The sequence below is a fragment of the Dasypus novemcinctus genome, chromosome 5 (assembly GCF_030445035.2).
Source record: "Dasypus novemcinctus isolate mDasNov1 chromosome 5, mDasNov1.1.hap2, whole genome shotgun sequence".
In the NCBI taxonomy this organism is placed as follows: Eukaryota; Metazoa; Chordata; class Mammalia; order Cingulata; family Dasypodidae; genus Dasypus; species Dasypus novemcinctus.
Genome location: NC_080677.1, coordinates 121,998,885 through 122,017,302, shown reverse-complemented (window position 1 = coordinate 122,017,302; position 18,418 = coordinate 121,998,885). Strand labels below are relative to the sequence as shown.

Sequence of the window (18,418 nt, the reverse complement as noted above, 5' to 3'; positions counted from 1 at the left end):
TATGAAAAGAAAAATTTCATTATCACTAGCTATTACAGAAATGCAAATCAAAACTAAAATGAGATATCATCTCATATGTCATAGAATGGCGATTATTTAAAAAATAGAAGAAGAAAACAATAAGTGCTGGAGAGGATGTGGAGAAATAGAATCCCTCCTTCAATGTTGGTGAGAATGTAGAATGGTGCGGCCTCTGTGGAAGACAGTTTGGCAGTTCCTCAGGAAGCTAAATACAGAATTGCCGTATGACCCAGCCATCCCTCTACTAGAAATATATCTAGAAATCAAAACAGTTATGCAAACAGACATTTGCACACTGATATTCATTGTAGCATTATTCATAATTACCAAAAGATGGAAACAACCCAAGTGTCCATCAACTGATGAACTGATAAACAAAGTTTAGTATATACATAGGATGGAAGACTATGTTGCTGTAGGAAGAAATGAAATTGGGACATATTTGATGACATGGATGAAACTTGAGGACACCATGATGAGTGAAATAATCAGGACACAAAAGAATAAATTTCGTACGTCTCACTAATATGAACTAAATATGAAGAACAAACATGTGGAGTTAAAACCTAGATTATATGGTACTAGGATATAGAATGAAGGCTGAGAAGGAATACTGGTGCTTAATGTACGTAGAGTATCTAATTAGCTTGATTATAGAAGTGTGGAAATATGGAAGTTAACACATTATAGTGAGTGTAACACCACTGGTTTATAAATGGGATTGTAGATGAAAGGGGTAGGGTAGGGACATAAGTGTTAATTGAAAGAAAGCTGGAGAATAACCTAGGGACTGAATAACATAGTGAACCCAGAGGTGGGTGAGGATTGTGGTTAATAGTACAAATACAAGAATGTCCTCCTATGAACTGGAACAAATGAATGTATGTCACTATTGCAAGGTGGTAAGCATACAGTGGTGCAATGGAAAAATACAATTAATGTAACTTATGGACTATATATAGTAGTAATATTGCAATATTCATGCATCAATGTCAAAGAAGGTATTATATCAACATTAAGGGTCAATAATAGGGGCTATCAGAATTTTTCTTTAGAGCTAAAGAAAATGCTCAAAAATTTACTGAGGTGATGATGGTAAAACTCTATTATGAAAGTGAGAGCCACTGAGTGTATACTTTGGATAGACTGTACAAGGCATGGGACTATATAACACAGTGAATCATGTGGTAGACAATGGACTGTGGTTAACAGTACAAATACGAGAGAGTTCTCTCATGAACTATAACAAATGTACAATATTAATGTATGATGTTAATAATTGGAAGTGTATGGAAAAATATACCAGATGTAAGGTATGCACCATAGTTAGTGGTAATAGTCTGATGATGTTCTTTCATAATCTGTAATAAATATTCCACAGCAATCCAAGGTGTTGGTGGAGAGGTAATGTATGGGAATCCTGCACTTTATGCATGATTGTTTTGTAAGCTTACAGCTTCTCTAATAAAAATAAATATTAATTTTTTTTAAAGTTTATACTAAATTACTTAAGGGAGAGGGCATCATGTCAGCAACTTACATTCAAATTATTCAAAAAATATGGATGTATAGAGAGAAAGAGATTAAAGGGAAAAAGCAAATATAGTACAATATTAACATGTGGGGAAGTTGGGTGAAGAGTATATAGGAATTCTACGTACTACTCTTGAAATTTTTCTGTACATCTGAAATTATGTCAAAATTTAAAATAAAAGTTTATGCCATAAAAATGTCACTTCCTTTGAAAAAAGAGCAAAGTTGAAGGGCTGACATTTCCTAATTTCAAAACTTACTACAAAGCAATACAATGAAGACAATGTGGTAGATTTGAGATTCCAGAGAAAAGCTCTCACATTTATGGTAATTTGATTTCCTACAAAGGTGCAAAAACAACTCAATGGGGAAAGAATTGTCTTTTCATCAAATGGTGCTGGAATACCTAGATATCCATATGCCAAAGAATGAAATTAGATCACCACCTCAACTACATATGAAAATTAACTCAAAATGTATCAAAAACCTAAATGTAACAGCTAAAACTATAAAATTCTTACAAGAAATCTTCATGATCTTGGATTGGGCAATGGTTTCTTAAGTATAACATAAAAACATGAAGCAACTAAAGAAAAAAATAGATAAATGAAAAGCATTTGTCCTTCAAAGGACACGATCAAAAAAATGAAAAGACAAATCACTAAATGGGAGAAAATATTTGCAAATCATATATCTCACAAGTGACTTGCATCTAGAATATAGAAAGTATTTTTTCAATTCAATAATAAAAAGACAACCTAATTAAAAATGGGCAAGGATATTGATGCACATTTCTCCAAAGAAGATATACTAAAGGCCAGTAAGTGCATGGAAAGATGCTCAATAACATTAGCCATTAGGGCACTGTAAATTTTAATCACAATGAGGTACCATTTCACACCCACTAAGATGGCTATAATCAAAAAGACAGATAATAAGTCTTGAAAAAGATGTGAAGAAATTGGAACCCTCATACTCTCCTGGTAGGAATATAAATTGTACAGCATCTTTGGAAAACAGTTTGACAGTTCCTCAAGAAGTTAGAGTTATCACTCTAGAGTATGTACCCAAGAGAAATGAAAAAATGTCTACACAAAACTTATACACAATTGTTTATAGTGGCATTATTCATAATAGCCAAAAAGTGGAAACAATCCCAGCATCCATCTTAACTATAAAAATGTGGTATATCCAGAAATGACTATTATTCAGTCATAAAAGTAATGGAGTACTGCTACATAGTACAATATGGATAAACTTTGAAAATTTATGCAAAATGAAAGAAGCCAGGACAAAAGACCACATATTATATGATTCCATTTATATGAAATACACAGAATAAATAAATCTACAGAAAGTAGATTAGTGGATTTCTAGAGCTGGAGCTGCGTAGATGGGAAGAATGGAGACACTAAGGGGTAATAGCTAAAGGATATGGGGTTTATTATTCTTGTGGTGATGAAATGCTCTAATACTGATTGTGGTGCTGGTTATAGGGCTCTGTGACTTTATGTGTACTAAAAACCAATGAACTGTACACTTTAAATGGGTGAATTGTATGGTAATTGAATTATATCTCAATAAATCTGTTATCAAAAAAATTAGTCAGGTCCCAGAAGTGGGGACAAAAAGCATTTTCTTTTTTATAAAATACGTCTTTTTAATTTTTTCTAGTTAATTTTTAAATACAATGTATGATTTCTCTTTATCTTTGTACTCTCAGATCTATCGCTCCACTCCTCATCAATCTTTCAATTACTACACCCATATTTCCAAACTTTGTACTAGCCATCTCCACCAGGAAACCCTACAGGTAACTTAAACTCAAAGTCTGTAGTATTAGCCTCATTATTTCTCATCATCCACTAAACTGGCTTTATCATTCATATTCCATGCCATGATAATGGTATTATTTCCTGCCTAATCACCCAACTAGACACTTAGCATGTTCTGACAATACATAATCTGTAGTCACCTTGAGGAGAATGCTGCTATTGTGTTGACTACCTCAGCATGGTGGTTAATTCCTTTAACCATGATTTCTTTCTCATCATCCATGTACACAAAACTTCCTTTCTAGACAAAGAGATATGAAGTTACTTGCTAAAAGACACAAAACTAGAAAATAATTGAGATGGCATTGGAACCCATGTTTATTTTATTGCAAAATGCCACATCCTCCATACAATTGACTTATCAGAATGACTATTGCTTTTAAAATTTCAAAAACTTAATTGACCTATGAAAAGAGAAATCACCTAATTCCTTCATAGCCTTCCCTTTTGCCATGTTCCACCATAAATGGGTACCTAAAGCAGTTGGAAAAAATCTCTCTTATATACATTAAATGTATAAAGGCCTGTTATGTATTATCCATATACTGCGGAGAAGCATTTAAAATGCCATTTACAATACCATCTGCAAAACCATCAAAAGCTTAGAAATACTTAGGATTCATTTAACAAAACATATGCAAGACCCATATACTGCAAATTATAACACGTCACTGAGAGAAATTAAAGATGTAAGCAATGAAGATTATTATATACATTGATAAATGATAGCTAAATGATAGATGATTAGGTAGGTGAGTAGATAGATAGATAGATAGATAGATAGATAGACTGACCAACCAAAATTGGCCTCTAGAATTAATGCAATCCCAATAAAAATCTCAGCAGGTTGTTTTAGGTAGAAATTGACAAGTTGATTTTAAAATCTATATAGAAATGCAAAGGAGACTTTTCGCAAGCAATTTTGTAAAAGGAGAACAAAGTAGGGTAACTTGCTCTACCTGATTTCATGACTTAATATAAAGCTGCATTAGTCAAGGCAGTATTACACGGGTATAAGAATACACATTTAAATCAGTGGGACAATATGAGTAATCCAAACATATACTCTCAGTCATATATGATCTATTGATATTTAACAGAAATATTAAGATATAAAATAAGGGAAAGATTGTACTTTCAAAAAAGTGGTGCTGGAACAACCAAATAAATATATGGGGGAAACTGAACCATGTCCTTTACCTTACACCACATATAAAAATTAATACAAAATAGGTGTTTACTGTAAATATAAATGCTAAAACTGTAGAACTTCTAAAAAAATTGGAAAATTATTTGTAATCTTGGTTTAGGTCAAGACACAAAATGTACAACTCATAAAAGAAAAACAATACATTGGACTTCACCAACATTTAACTTTGCTATTTGTAAGATGCCACAATGGAACTGAAAAGGGAAGCAACAGACAAGGAGATGCAAATCATACATCTGCTAAAGGAATGATGTACAGAGCTCTTACAATTCAATAACAAACAGATAAGCAACAAAATAAAAATTGGGCAAAGGTGTTCTGATACTTCACATAAAAAGATATACAAATGGCCAATGGGCACATGATATGATGCTTAACTAGTCATCAAGAAAATGCAAATTAAATCCATAATGAGATGCATTACACATATTCAAGAATGGTTGAAATTTTTAAAATGGACAATACTAAATATTGGTGATAATTTGGAAAACATAACTCTCATTTATTGCTGATAGTAATAGAAAATAGCTCAGACACTTTAGAAAATAATTTGTCAATTTCTTCAGAAGTTAAACATATTTATCATATGGCTCAGTCCAGAAATTCCACTCCTAGGTTTCCTTTTTTTAGATTTATTTTATTTATTTATTTATCTATTTCTCCCTCCCCCCATCCTCATTGTTTGCACTCTGTCTGCTTTCTATTCTTCTTTCTAGGAAGCACTGGGAACCAAACCCAGCACCTCCCAAGTGGGAGGGAGATACCAATCACTTGAGCCACCTCCACTCCCTGATTGTTTGTCTCTCCACTTCTAAGTTTTTACCCAAGACAGATGAAAAACTTTGGATCACATGATGACTGATACTCAAATAATCATAGCAGATTTATTTATAAAGTTCAAAAAATGAAACAACTTAAATATTCCTCAATAACTGAATGAGTAGACAAATTGTGGGATAGTCACACAATGGATAAATGTAATTAACTACTTCTAGATGAAATATGGGTGAATTTCAAAAGCATTTTTTCCCTGAGCAAAAGAAGCTTAACACTAAAAGAGTACATACTGCTTGGTTCTATTTAGATGAAAGCCAGAGAAGTCAAATCTAATATATAACAAGGGAAAGCAGATCAGTTGTTGCCAGGGCCTAGAAACTGGGGTTGCTCTTGACCAAGTAGAGGTATAAGGGAAACTTTTGGGTTATGAAAATATTCTATTTCTTGATTGTGATGGTGGTTATACAACTGAATACTTGTAGAACTATATACTTTAAATGGATGAATTACATTTACATAAATTATAACAATAAAATTAATGAGAAGATATTTCTGGGAATTTATCTCTTGGAGATAATTTGAAATGTGAACAAAGGTTAACACTCAAAGCTGTTATTTATAACAATGAAAATGAAAAACATTCTGCATAAAGAGTAACTGTACACATGGGCACCAAATAAACGGCACATGCATCCTCAAAAAAAAAAGAGTAACTGTAGAAAGTTGCATAAATTATGGTATATCCATTCAATGGAATACACACAATGATGTTTATAAAGAGTAAGTAATAATATCTAGACATGTTTCTGTCATTATATTAGGTGAAAATAAACAGGATTCACAAATATGTGGTATGTTTTCAACTATAAAAATTTAAGCATTTTCTTATGTAATATAAAATAACAAATATTGAAAATGGTTGTGTTTACTTTTAGTCTAGTTTTCTATCTTTGAAATTTTTTATTTAATGAGACTATATTACAGTTACAATGAAAACTAAAAGGAGGAAAACTTTAAAATGTTACTAAAGAAAAATGTGCTATAATTTCAGAAAATGTAACTTGTTATAAGATTAGAATGATGGGTCCACAGTGATAAGTATTGAAAATGAGAGACAGTTGGTTGTGCTGTGTCAGTGTTTCTATAGAAATGTCTGAGGAAGAGAGTGTTCTCATTAAAATGACAAGTGCCAATTACCTAAAGGAGAACTCTTATATGCCAAGATTGGAGAAAGAAAGCATACAAAGGAATATTTTGTTGATAGGAATAACTTTGGGGCAGTACTTAGTTCCCTTTTTCTGGTCACCAAAATTTTTTCTAAGCTGTAATTTGTTTCCTGATTTGGACTAATTATGATAAAAAGGGTGGTTTGTACAGATTGTTGGCCCAAATAATGGAGCCAACTCTATGTCCCACTGAAAATGAATTCACTATCAGCCTGCTGTTGTTTTACACATTGTTTTATCAGCGTGAGATAGTTATACAGAGCTTGATCATACCTAGCTGAATCCATAACATGAATCCTAAACCTGTAAAGTTAGGGACCATTCCCTGGTCTATGCCAATTAGTATAGTAAATAAGGGGAGACAAAATTTACAAAAATTCTCCCATCATCATTGCCTTATTAACAATAGGGAAACCAGAGGTAGGTTTTCATTTCATACTAATGGTGGTATTCCACACTATAGTATAGTATTTCTGAATGATGTACAGGGACTCTGGAAATTTCATACTCACCAATGCTTTGTCCATCATCCCAGAACATCTGACCTCGAGCTTTCCCATTGTCATCCAAAGCCACAGTCAATCCAATAAATTTTTGTCGACTGTCAAAAAAAGAAAGTTATTTTTCTCTAGATTGTAGATTGTAAAATGAGAGTCAGCTTCTGTTGAAAATATTACTTATCCAGGGGAAACTGCAGTATTTTAAATATACACACATAATTTTCTAAAAATAGGTAAAATGGGATGAAACATATGATGCTGGAAAGTTCATGATAAAATGTTTTAAAATGTAATTAAAATATAATTTCAACTTGTAAAAACCAAGTATACACACTTCCTTAGGAAGAAAAGCACCGAAAACCTAGTTTACATAGTTTACAGTTTGATTCAAAATAAAATCCAAATCAAAAGTGGTTAGTCTGTCGTTCATAATTCTCCATGATCTGATCCCAACCTGCTTGACTTTTATTTATTTTATCCCCCTTCCTTATCAATGCTCCAGCTAAACTGAATGGCTTAGTATTTCCCAAACTCGACTCATTTGTCACGTTCAGTTCTCTAATCCTCCCAGAATATATCTCTCCCCTGTCTTTACACATTCAAATCTTAACGATTTTTCCAGACCCAGCTCAGAGCACCCTTTGAAGCTAGGCTTTACACCACAAACTAACAGTTATTTTCTCTCTACAGGACAAAGATCTCATTAAGTTCCCAATGCATTTTTTTTTATAGCATGGAACAAAGTACATGATGCCGCCATAGGTTTTTCCCCAGACTTTTGACACAGCCCTACAGATAAAGAGCTCCTCAAGACTGACTCGATGAACTCATTTTCCCCAGCTTCAATTCAGAAGCACTCACAGAGTCAAACCACTAAAACCTGTCTGTAACTTGGTTTATTTGCCTACAAAGCTCTGATAAAGGTGGGGAAGCTCCCAATAAAGTAGCCTCATTATATATGTGTACTGCAGCTGTCAGATTCCTCATCTCCTTACCTGTAGTGAGTGTTAATTGCAGGCTCTTGCCAAGGCAGTATGTAGCCTCCTCTGACATGAAGGTAAATGTGGTCAAGGGGAGCAGTCAAGTTTATCATCTGACCTACATAGTCTGTTCTTTTTCCCTAGAAAGGAAAATTTATTGTCCAGCAAGAGAAGATATTTTTAAAAAAACTATAGTTGACAGCACAATTGCAAGAGTGCACTAGCATCTATCTTTAGCCACTATGGTGAATAGTGGTGATAGAAAGAAAGATAAAAACTGCCACATAAAGAACACTCAGGAGGCCACAGTGAGATGTTTCATGTGCTATTCTGCAACAATCCTGAGAGGGAAGTGGCCTTGCCCCATTTGGAGGTGAGAAAACTATTCAAGGCTAAAAGTGACTTGTCCAAGGCCACACATCAAGAGAGCTACAGAGCTAGAATTTGGCCTATCAGGTCTGTCAGAATGTAAAGTTTTTACACTCAACCACCTTCTCAGACTGTACAAACAATCAAAAAAAAGACTTACTGTGTGGTAGTCATACCAGCGGGCTTTAGGGAAATATGCAGTGACATTTGTGACGTTCTAAAAGGAAACACAACAAGGCATGGACTTTGTTATCTAGTGCAGAATAGCCAATTTGCATAGTATGGGAGTTAAAACAGCGGTAATGACCTTGGCCTCCCTTGCCCGTCTCTAGAATTCAGGAATGTTAGGGAAGCCTGCCTTCTTTACCCCCTTCTCAAACAGGGAAGATTTACCTACCCAAAATTCACGGCTTCCATAAAGCCCTTTGGGATTCAGGGCTTTTAGAAAATAAAATCCCCGTTTACTTGAAGGTTTACCTCATACCCTCTCTAAGGGACTGAATTGAGGTTGGGTGTGGTATAGAAGGAAAATCTTTAGGTTTTATGATATTAATACTTCACAACTACTGATTAGTGTAGTAAGATCTGTAGAGAATATAATTCAACAGTATTTTAATGAAGACCTTAGTCATCAACAGGAAATAAAGAAATGGCCTTTACTGTCTGAGGATTTCTTATAGAGGGAAAACGATATTATACACATGTTGCAAGCAATCATCCTGAAAAGTTTTGTTTTCATGGTGTTGTAATGCACTGTTTACACTATTTGCCCAATTGGCCCCTTACTCTTTACTCCAGATAACGGAGAAAGGATTATATCTTTAAATAGATCATAAGGGTTATTTTTTCCCCCTTCATAATTGTCCTATGAACTAGAATTATTATGCTGATTTTTTAAATGAGGTTGCTGAGGCCCAGAACACCTAAAGTGTGGGATGGACTTTAGCTCAGACAGAAAGGAAGAGATGGAGGGCAAATAGGAAACCAGGGCCTCATCACCCCCAGACCAGTCCTTTTCTCCTCACCCACTGCACCAAATGTTTCTTAGGCAGGATCCTTTGCCCAGTGGAGCTTCCATACTCACAGGCTCCAGGACTGGGCTGACCAGGAAGGCTGGGCCTAGTAGGAACTGACGGTCTATCTTCCAGGTCTCCTGATCTGACACAAACCTGAAAAGGGAAACCAAAGTACCACAATCAGGGCTCCTAACAGGGGCTCATTCAGCTCAGGTCCAAGTCAGAAATCCAGCTTGCATGTGTGCCATCCTTGACTCTCCCCCTAGGTCTCTCTTCACCAGGTACATATGGCTCTACTTTCTACATGTCGTATTCTTCAAACTCCAGGAATGGCAGGATTAAACATATTCTCACCCATAAAATATCTCTATATTTCTTTTCCATGGCATATTTTAAATGCAAAGATGGCCTTCAGCCCTGAAATATCTCCCCCTGGAATGCCTTCTTTTGTGATCTCAGCTCAGTTTGGCCTGGGTCCATAACCAAACTGCTGCATAAGACAGGTATAGCCATTAGCATGCCCAAACTAGAAAGAAATCATTCTGTGCCATATGGTTTCATTTAGAAATTTTTTTCATTCAATAGCCAATTACCAAGGACCAATGGCATATATGCCACTGTGCTAGCAGGAGTAATAAACTATGATGTGTGCCCTGGAAAGCTTATGGCAAAAGGCAATACAAATCTTTAGTTTAATTTAGAAGGATTTTTGTTTTCTTTAATCTTTAGCATATAGAATAAAATTAGCCACCACTCAAGATTCAAGTTAGATACTCACTCATGGAAAAGAGGTCGCACAACCGTGCTGCCCTCAGCATGGGCCTTGTGCATGAGGGTGTAGAGATAGGGCAACAGGGTGTATCTGATCTGCAGGACACTTCTGGAGATGTTCTTAAAGGTACAATTCCAGGACATGGGGTCTTGTCTCTAAAGGAGAAAAAGAAGAATATTCAGAGCTTCCTAAGGAAGGTCATTGAAACTTTATTCCAAATGAAGATTATGCACTGCTAAACCAGGGATAATTGTAGATGAGATTCAGAGAATAGTCTTTGCAAACTCAAAGAGTTCAAGGAAGCCTCCTAGAACAGGTGATAAAATTTTCCAGTAAGACATTCCTCTTGGGATATGTTTGGTGAAATTCTGCCTAAATGAAAAGAACAAGCTAAAGGAATATGGTTCATTGAGACATGAGGATTTAATGATTTTGAAGATGTCCCCAGCGAATTGAGATTTCACTATCTGGAGGCTGCATTTTAAGTGACACAAATCATTTGAGGTATGAGCTAATGTCCTACCCTGGTCCCAATGGTGTTGTGGTTCCGTGAAAGGGGGTAAAAAGCCCCCAGTTGCATCCAGCGAACACACATCTCAGACTGAGCGTCTTGAAAGAACCCACAAATATCTGCTCCTGTCTAAAACAAGATGGAATAAAACAAGTCCATTCATAATTTTGGAAAGATATTGCCATCTGTTTGGTAATTAGGAGTGAGCCAAAGAAAACTTACATAGGATATGCCAAAGAGGCTGAACTCCATCATGCCTGCAAAGAGAATCACGGCTGTGTCAGGTGAGGGACTCCTGAGCATTCGACCCTCCTCATCCTCCCTCCTCAGAAAATCCTTTTCCAAGGATCCTTAAGTTCCCTCCCTGACAGCAGAGGGCCCTGGGAACAAGCCTACACACCAATGATAGACTTCCTCAGCTGGTCCCAAGCAGCAGTGTTGTCTCCCAGCCTGTGTCCTCCCCAGCGACCGGAAGAGGGGAACGTGGATCGGGTGATGACGATCCCTCGCTTCCCTGTCACCTCCTGCACAGCTCTGATTAGAGGTAAAAAAAAAGGAGATGATTTGAAATGAATTTGAGAATGGAGAGCCATGGAACTTCACTAAAGAGAGTTGTTGTAACTGAGAGCATGAGACAGCAGTGGTATTCCTTTATGAACTGGAGAGTGTCTCCCCTGAAAGATTTGCTATATGAAAGTGATGCTGAGTCCTTCAAAGTGGGACAACTGAAGATATATCAGCACCCAGAATAAGGCTTTCCTATTTTAAAAAAATCTCTCTAACTAGTGGTCTAAATGGAGCAAAGGTAAGGAGTAGGAGAGGCATTTTCATGTGTTTCTAAAACTCATGAGGAAGTTTTTCTTGATTTCTTCTAACTATGAGGGAATTGAGACTCAGAGAAGTTATAATAGATAACTTGTCATTAAGGAATAAATGGGTAGAGCTGGAATTCAATAACAGTGACTACAGCTTTTTGGTAATATAGACTCTACTTTGCTACTTCTCAAACAGCTAGATAAATATTGCTCACAGAAGCAAACATATATAAATGTGTCTGGGGAAGAGGATGTGACATAAGTGATTGGGCTCCTATCTACCATATAGGAGGTCCAGGGTTCAACTCCCATTGCCTCCTGGCGAAGGCATGCTGGCCTGCACAGCAAGCTGGCCCAACCAGAGAGCTGACCCATGCAAAATGTTGGCCCACGCTGAGTACTGGCCCACACAGGAGTACTGGCCCATGCAGAGAGCTGGTGTAGCAAGATGACACGACAAAAAGAGACACAGAGGAGAAACAGGAAGAACACAGCAGACCAGGGAGCTGAGATGGCACAAAAGATTGAGCACCTCTCTCCCACTCCAGAAAGTGCCAGGACCAGTTTGTTCCCAATGTTGCTTAAAAAGAAGACAAGCAGACACAGAAGAACATACAGCAAATGGACACAGAAAGCAGACTGCAAGTGCAAAAACAACAAGAGAGGGGAGAGGAATAAAGAAATATCTTTTTTTAAAAAGTGTCTAAATATCCTTCAATTAAAGACAAATGTTCTATGTGCTCTCTATTCCGAAAATAAAAGCAAATGTGTGTGACACAATTTAATGAAACAAAAAAGAAATCCTATTAATTTATGTTAGTATATAGAGAACCCAAATATTTGCTAAACGAAGCATCACAAATCAATAGATGGATGAGGTGGTGGACTTGGCCCAGTGGTTAGGGGGTCCGTCTACCACATGGGAGGTCCGCGGTTCAAACCCCGGGCCTTCTTGACCCATGTGGAGCTGGCCCATGCGCAGTGCTGAAGAGCGCAAGGAGTGCCGTGCCACACAGGGGTGTCCCCTGCGTAGGGGAGCCCCATGCGCAAGGAGTGCGCCCCTTAAGGAGAGCCGCCCAGCATGAAAGAAAGTGCAGCCTGCCCAGGAATGGCATCACACACATGGAGAGCTGACACAACGAGATGACGCAACAAAAAGAAACACAGATTCCCGTGCCGCTGACAACAACAGAAGCAGACAAAGAAGACACAGCAAATAGACACAGAGAACAGACAACTGGAGTGGGGGGGGGGGGGGAGGGGAGACAAATAAATAAATAAATCTTTTTTGAAAAAATAGAAAAATATATTAAAAAAATAGATGGATGAATTATTAATAGATGATTTCTGAGGAAAAGTTAGCTATTTATGGAATCTGATCCATTTAGGTCAGTTCCTATATTTCACACCAAAACAAATCTTAGAGTGGATGGGCACACAACTCCATTAAAACTGGAAGAAGGGAAGAGGATGTGGCTCAAGTGATAAGGCCTCCACCTACCATATGGGAGGATCCGGGTTCAATCTCTGGGGACACCTGGTGAAAAAGAAGAAGAGATAGCATGCCTGCGTGGTGAGCCAGTGTCCACATGGTGAGCCAAGTGCCCACGTGGTGAGCCAAGTGCCCACACAAGTGCCCTCATGGAGAGCCAAGTGCCCAAGCAGTAAACCAAGTGTCTGGGCAAGTGCCTATGTGGCAAACCAAGTGCCCACATGAGTGCCTGTGCGGTAAGCCAGTCCCACACAGTGAGCCAGTGCCTGTGCAGTGAGCCAAGTGCCCACACAAATGCCCATGTGGCCAGCTGAGTGCCCACGTGGTGAGCTGAGTACCTGTGTGAGTGCCTGCATGGCAAGCCAGTGCCCATGTGGTGAGTTGAGTGCCCGCACAGTAAGCTAGTGCCTGCACAAGTGAGTCATGCAGTAAGATGATGACACAACAAAAGAGAGATGAAGGGGAGAGTCAAGGTGAAACATAGCAGAGACCAGGAACTGAGGTGGTACAATTGACAGGGAACCTCTTTCCATATCCGAGGTCCCCAGGATTGAATCCTGGTGAATCCTAGAGATGAGAGAGATGAGAAGAGAAGACAAAATGGGAAATAGATACAGAGGATCACACAGTGAATGGACATAGACAGCAAAAACAGCAGGGGCGGGTGGAGGGAGAGAGGGAAAAAAATCAATGAAGCAAAAGTGGCCCAAAGAATAAAAACAATGGACAAAAATATAATGAAGTAAAAGTTGATAAATTTAACCAAATACACATTGAAAGCATATATATATAATACATAAGAAAGATTAAAGAAAATAGTAAAATAATTTCACTGAATACTATAGTGATGAGATCAATAACATTGAAATAGGAACAGCTCATTTATATTAGAAGAAAAATCATAGAAAAACTATCAAAGGAAATATATTTGGCTCATGAATACAAAAACACTTAAAAATCTAATAATTTTTAAAAGCAGATATTATGTCTTTATATATCAAATTGACTTTTAAGGATATTATTCAGTGATGATAAGAGTGCAGTAAAATGCCAATTTCCCTAGTCTGCTGAAGTAAACATAAATCTTTCAGGGAAGCAATTTGGAAATTTGTATCAAGAATCTTAAAAATACTCATAGCATTTGATCTAGACATTTCACTATTATCTATCCCAAGTAAATAATATAAAGCATAGTTTAATGGATGAATCACAATATATTTATTGATTTCCTTATTTTTAATAAACTCTATATAAGAAGTTACTACTGCATTATTTATAATTGCAAAAATTATCAAAAAGAAAGAAAAAAAACTGCGTATATTTCAGGCAGGATTTATAATGGCTGCTCCTTGCACTTCCTAATCCCTGAGTGACTCCTGACGTGATCTACACAAAGTAGGGTATTTCTTGATCCAAGACATTCATTTCTTGCTATACTATAATAACTTTTATACTTAAGTCTTGAATAATTGTTCAGGAAAAACTTACATAATCTGTGACTTTAATAGGAAATAATAACAATACAAAAATCATCCTAGTTCTCAAGTCAAACACATGAGTAGCAAGATTATATCCTTATCCAGGAGCAGAAGGTGAAGTTAATAACCCCCTACCTTTTAAAAGTACTGTCCCCCTGGCTATCTAGCAAGCAGAGGACCTATTTCCATCCTTTGACTCTGATTTAATAACCTTTTATGATGTGACTAGCTCTGTCATTAAGTGAAATCTGAGGAAGATGGTCACAAATTTATTTCTCTGTATCCTAAATGTACAACAATGGAGGAAAGATGACTTAGCATATGTTAAACAAGTAGTATGATTTAAAACTTATATTTACAACAAATTTTCAGTGATATAAGGAAACAATTTTGATCAAATGTTAAGTGATGGTCACGAAGATGTCTATGGTATTTGTAACTCCCCATTGAGTATGAATAGGGATGGTGAGAGAAGAAGCTGGAGATGTAAGGAAGGGTCTGGCCACTGAGACACTAGTATCCCATGCTAAAGAGCTAGGCTTTATGCTAAGTGAAATGTTCAAGAGTTACAAGAAGAATGACGTGACTACCTCTTAAAAACAAGAAAAATCACTGTCATACACAGGGGAGAAAGGATTGGAGATTAGGAGACCCATTATGAAGTTGTTACTGCATATTGGGTACAGGATTTTTATTGCCTAATCCAAGATAGTGACATTGGGGATGGAAAGGTGAAGAGAGAGATTCGGGAAAGATTGAAAAAGTATGTGTATTTGGTGATTGAAAAACTTTAAGGTAGGCTTGGAGCATATAAAGACTAGAAGTTGAGGGCCATTTAGCAGATTCTTATAATAGTCCAGGTGAGAGATGTCAAAGGCCGCAAATAAGGCAGGGATATAGAGTAAGGGTGGATGTGAGTGTTGCTAAGAACTTAGCCACTGACTGAAAGTGGGAGAAGAGAGAAGAATCTAGGCTGACTTACACGGCTATGTAGACATGGTTCCATTCGCTTAAAAGAGACATGGAGAACAGGTTTAAGAGGAAGACAGTTATTACAATGTTGCTTCATAGCACACATCTAAGCCTCTATTGAAACACTTAAGGTTTTTAAAATTACCACAGTTTGGACTCCTTTAGATAATGAGTTCCTTGAGGGCAGGAACTGTGACTTATTTATCCTTAATATTTCTGAAGTAAGGTTATGTGTGAGAATGTAATAGAGCTAATTGTTTTCTGTATATTTACCATGCCTTCTTTCCTTCTCACTCTCTTAGAATATCTGTAGCCCCCACCAAAATAAAAAATACATGCCTTACAGAAAAACTGCTGATGTAAGTGCAAGTCAGAAAGATACAGGTGTTGTCTTGAATAATCAGTCTTTTCCCTGGTCAGGAAAACCCAGGGCTAGTTGAAGGAAAAGAAAACTGTGAAAAAGCAACTGAGGAGAGAGATGCAGATGAAAAGAAATCAGCAGCCTCAAAATAAGAATTTATATTGGGAAGACTGAGGAGTGTCATGTTATCTTCATTGTGGAGCCTGCCTTGATGCAGCATCTATGGAGAATCCAACATTAAATAGCCCAGGATTCTTGTAACCCTCAGAAGCAGAATAGGGAATGTGGCTGCCTTCAGGGGAAATAAGAACGTAATAGAAAAGACCACTTGATTCTTGAGATGGTTATTTTTTGTTATGAGAATATCTATAGAAAAATCAACCTAAAGCTAACTTCAAATCAGAACCACAGGGAGACTGACCTCCAGAATAGCAGAGTAGGACATATGTTCTCCCAATAAAACAATGGAAATACTGGAAAAACAACTAAAACCACCCTTTCATAACTCTGGAAGTTAACCAAAGCCATAGAAGCAACATGAAGATAGATCAGTAGAGATGAATCAATCTGAGCAATAGAAAGAAAAAAAAAAAAGCAAATGAACAGAGTCTCAGAGACCTAATGGGAAAATTAAGAATGAGAAGAAAAAGAGAACAGGGCAGAAAAATATTTGAAGAAATAATAGCCAAATAGTTGTACACTGAAAACTACAAAATATTGGTGAATGAGATTAAAGAAGACCTAAATACATGGAAAGGCATTCTACGTTCTTGGATCAGAAGATTTAATTTTGTTAAGATGGCAATACTCCCCGGATTGATCTACACATTCAATGTAATCCCTTGTTAAATCCCTGGGGCTTTTTTGTATAAATTGACAAGCTGATCCTGAAATTCAAATGGAAATGTAAGGGACCAAGTATAGCCAAAATGATACTGAGAAAAGAAAAACAAAAATTGGAGGATTCACCCTTCATTGATTAAAACACTGTGGTACTGGCATAAAGATAGATATAGAAATCAGTGGAATAGAATTTAGAGTCCAGAAATAAGCCTCCTCATTTATGGTCAGGAGGTTTTTGACAGGGTATCAAGACAATTACATGGGGGAAAATAGTCTTTTTAAAAAGCAATGCTGGAACTGCTGGATAGACACGTGCAAAAAAAGAAAACCAAAACACAAAGTTGGACCCCTGTCTCACACTATACACAAAATTTAACTGAAAATGCACCACAGATCTAAGTGTAATATCTAAAGCTATAAAACTATTAGAAAAAACATAGGAAGGAAGCAGATGTGGCTCAAACAGTTGGGTGACTGCCTACCACATGGGAGGTTACAGTGCCTCCTAAAAGAAGACAAGCAGATGCCACCACCCAGCAAAGGCTACAACCCCCAGGGAGTGGATGTGGCTTAGGCTGTTGGGCACTTGCCTCTCATGTGGGAGGTCCTGGGTTCAGTTCCTGGTGCCTCCTGGAGAAGGCGAACAAATAATGAGCAGACAGATGTGTGTGTGTGGGGGGGGGAGGTGGAATAAATTTTTTAAAAAAGAAAAAGTAAATAAATGAATCTTCAAAAAAAATAAAGAACATAGGAGTAAAATTTGTGACCTTGGGTAAGGTAATGCATTCCTGGACGTGACACCAAAAAAACCTACAAGTGACCAAAATCACTTAATTACAAAGATAAATTTGAACTTAACCACAATGAAAAAAAGCTTTTATGCTTCAGAATACATGATCACAGAAGTGAAAAGATGATCCACAGAATGAGAGAAAATATTTGCAAATTATATATCTCATAAGTGACTTGTATACAGAATATATAAAGAACTCTTACAATTCATAATAAAAAGGCATACAACCATATTTAAAATGGGCAAAGGATTTGAATAAACATTTCTCTAAAGAAGATATGCAAATAGACAATAGGCAAATGAAATGATGTTCAACAGCCTTAGTCATTAGGGAAATGCAAATTAAATTACAATGCACTACTGTTTCACACCTTCTAGAATGGCCATAATAAAAAAGACTGACAATAATAAGTGTTATTGAGGAGGTGAAGAAATTGGAGCCCTCAAACATTGCTGGTGGGAAAGGAAAATGGTGCAGCTGCTTTGGAAAACAGTTTGGCAGTTCCTCAAAATACTAAATATATTGTTACCACATGAGCCAGAAATTCCATGCCTAGATATATATCCAAGAGAAAGGAAAACATATATCTATGCAAAGACCAGTGCATGAATGTTCATAGCAGCGCTACTTACATAGCCAAAGAGTAGAAGCAAACTAAAGTCCATCAGCTGATGAAAGGACATGTAAAATATGGTATATTCATACAATGGAATATTATTCAGCAATAAAAAATAATGAAGTACTGATACAGGCTACTACATAAATGAATTATGTGATTCCATTGCAATGTTCTGAGTAGGCGAGTTCATATAGATATAAGTTGGTAATTGCTGAGGCTGGAGAGCTTGGAGGAAGGGTAGGAAATGACCACCAATGGGTATGGGGTATCATTGGGGGTGGTGATAAAAATATC

General features: G+C 36.8%; 1 protein-coding gene across 1 annotated transcript in view; it reads right to left on the bottom strand.

Moving 5' to 3' along the window:
• Nucleotides 1-18,418, bottom strand: part of LOC101415845 (maltase-glucoamylase) — a 217,273-nt gene that overhangs the window by 24,063 nt on the left and 174,792 nt on the right. Inside the window, exons 61-68 of the mRNA XM_058297493.2 lie at nt 11,151-11,284; nt 10,973-11,007; nt 10,763-10,879; nt 10,246-10,394; nt 9,536-9,620; nt 8,612-8,668; nt 8,098-8,222; nt 7,115-7,203 (exon numbers count right to left, since the gene is read on the bottom strand). Of these exons, the coding sequence (XP_058153476.1) occupies nt 7,115-7,203; nt 8,098-8,222; nt 8,612-8,668; nt 9,536-9,620; nt 10,246-10,394; nt 10,763-10,879; nt 10,973-11,007; nt 11,151-11,284 (791 nt within the window). The remainder of the gene's footprint in view (nt 1-7,114; nt 7,204-8,097; nt 8,223-8,611; nt 8,669-9,535; nt 9,621-10,245; nt 10,395-10,762; nt 10,880-10,972; nt 11,008-11,150; nt 11,285-18,418) is intronic.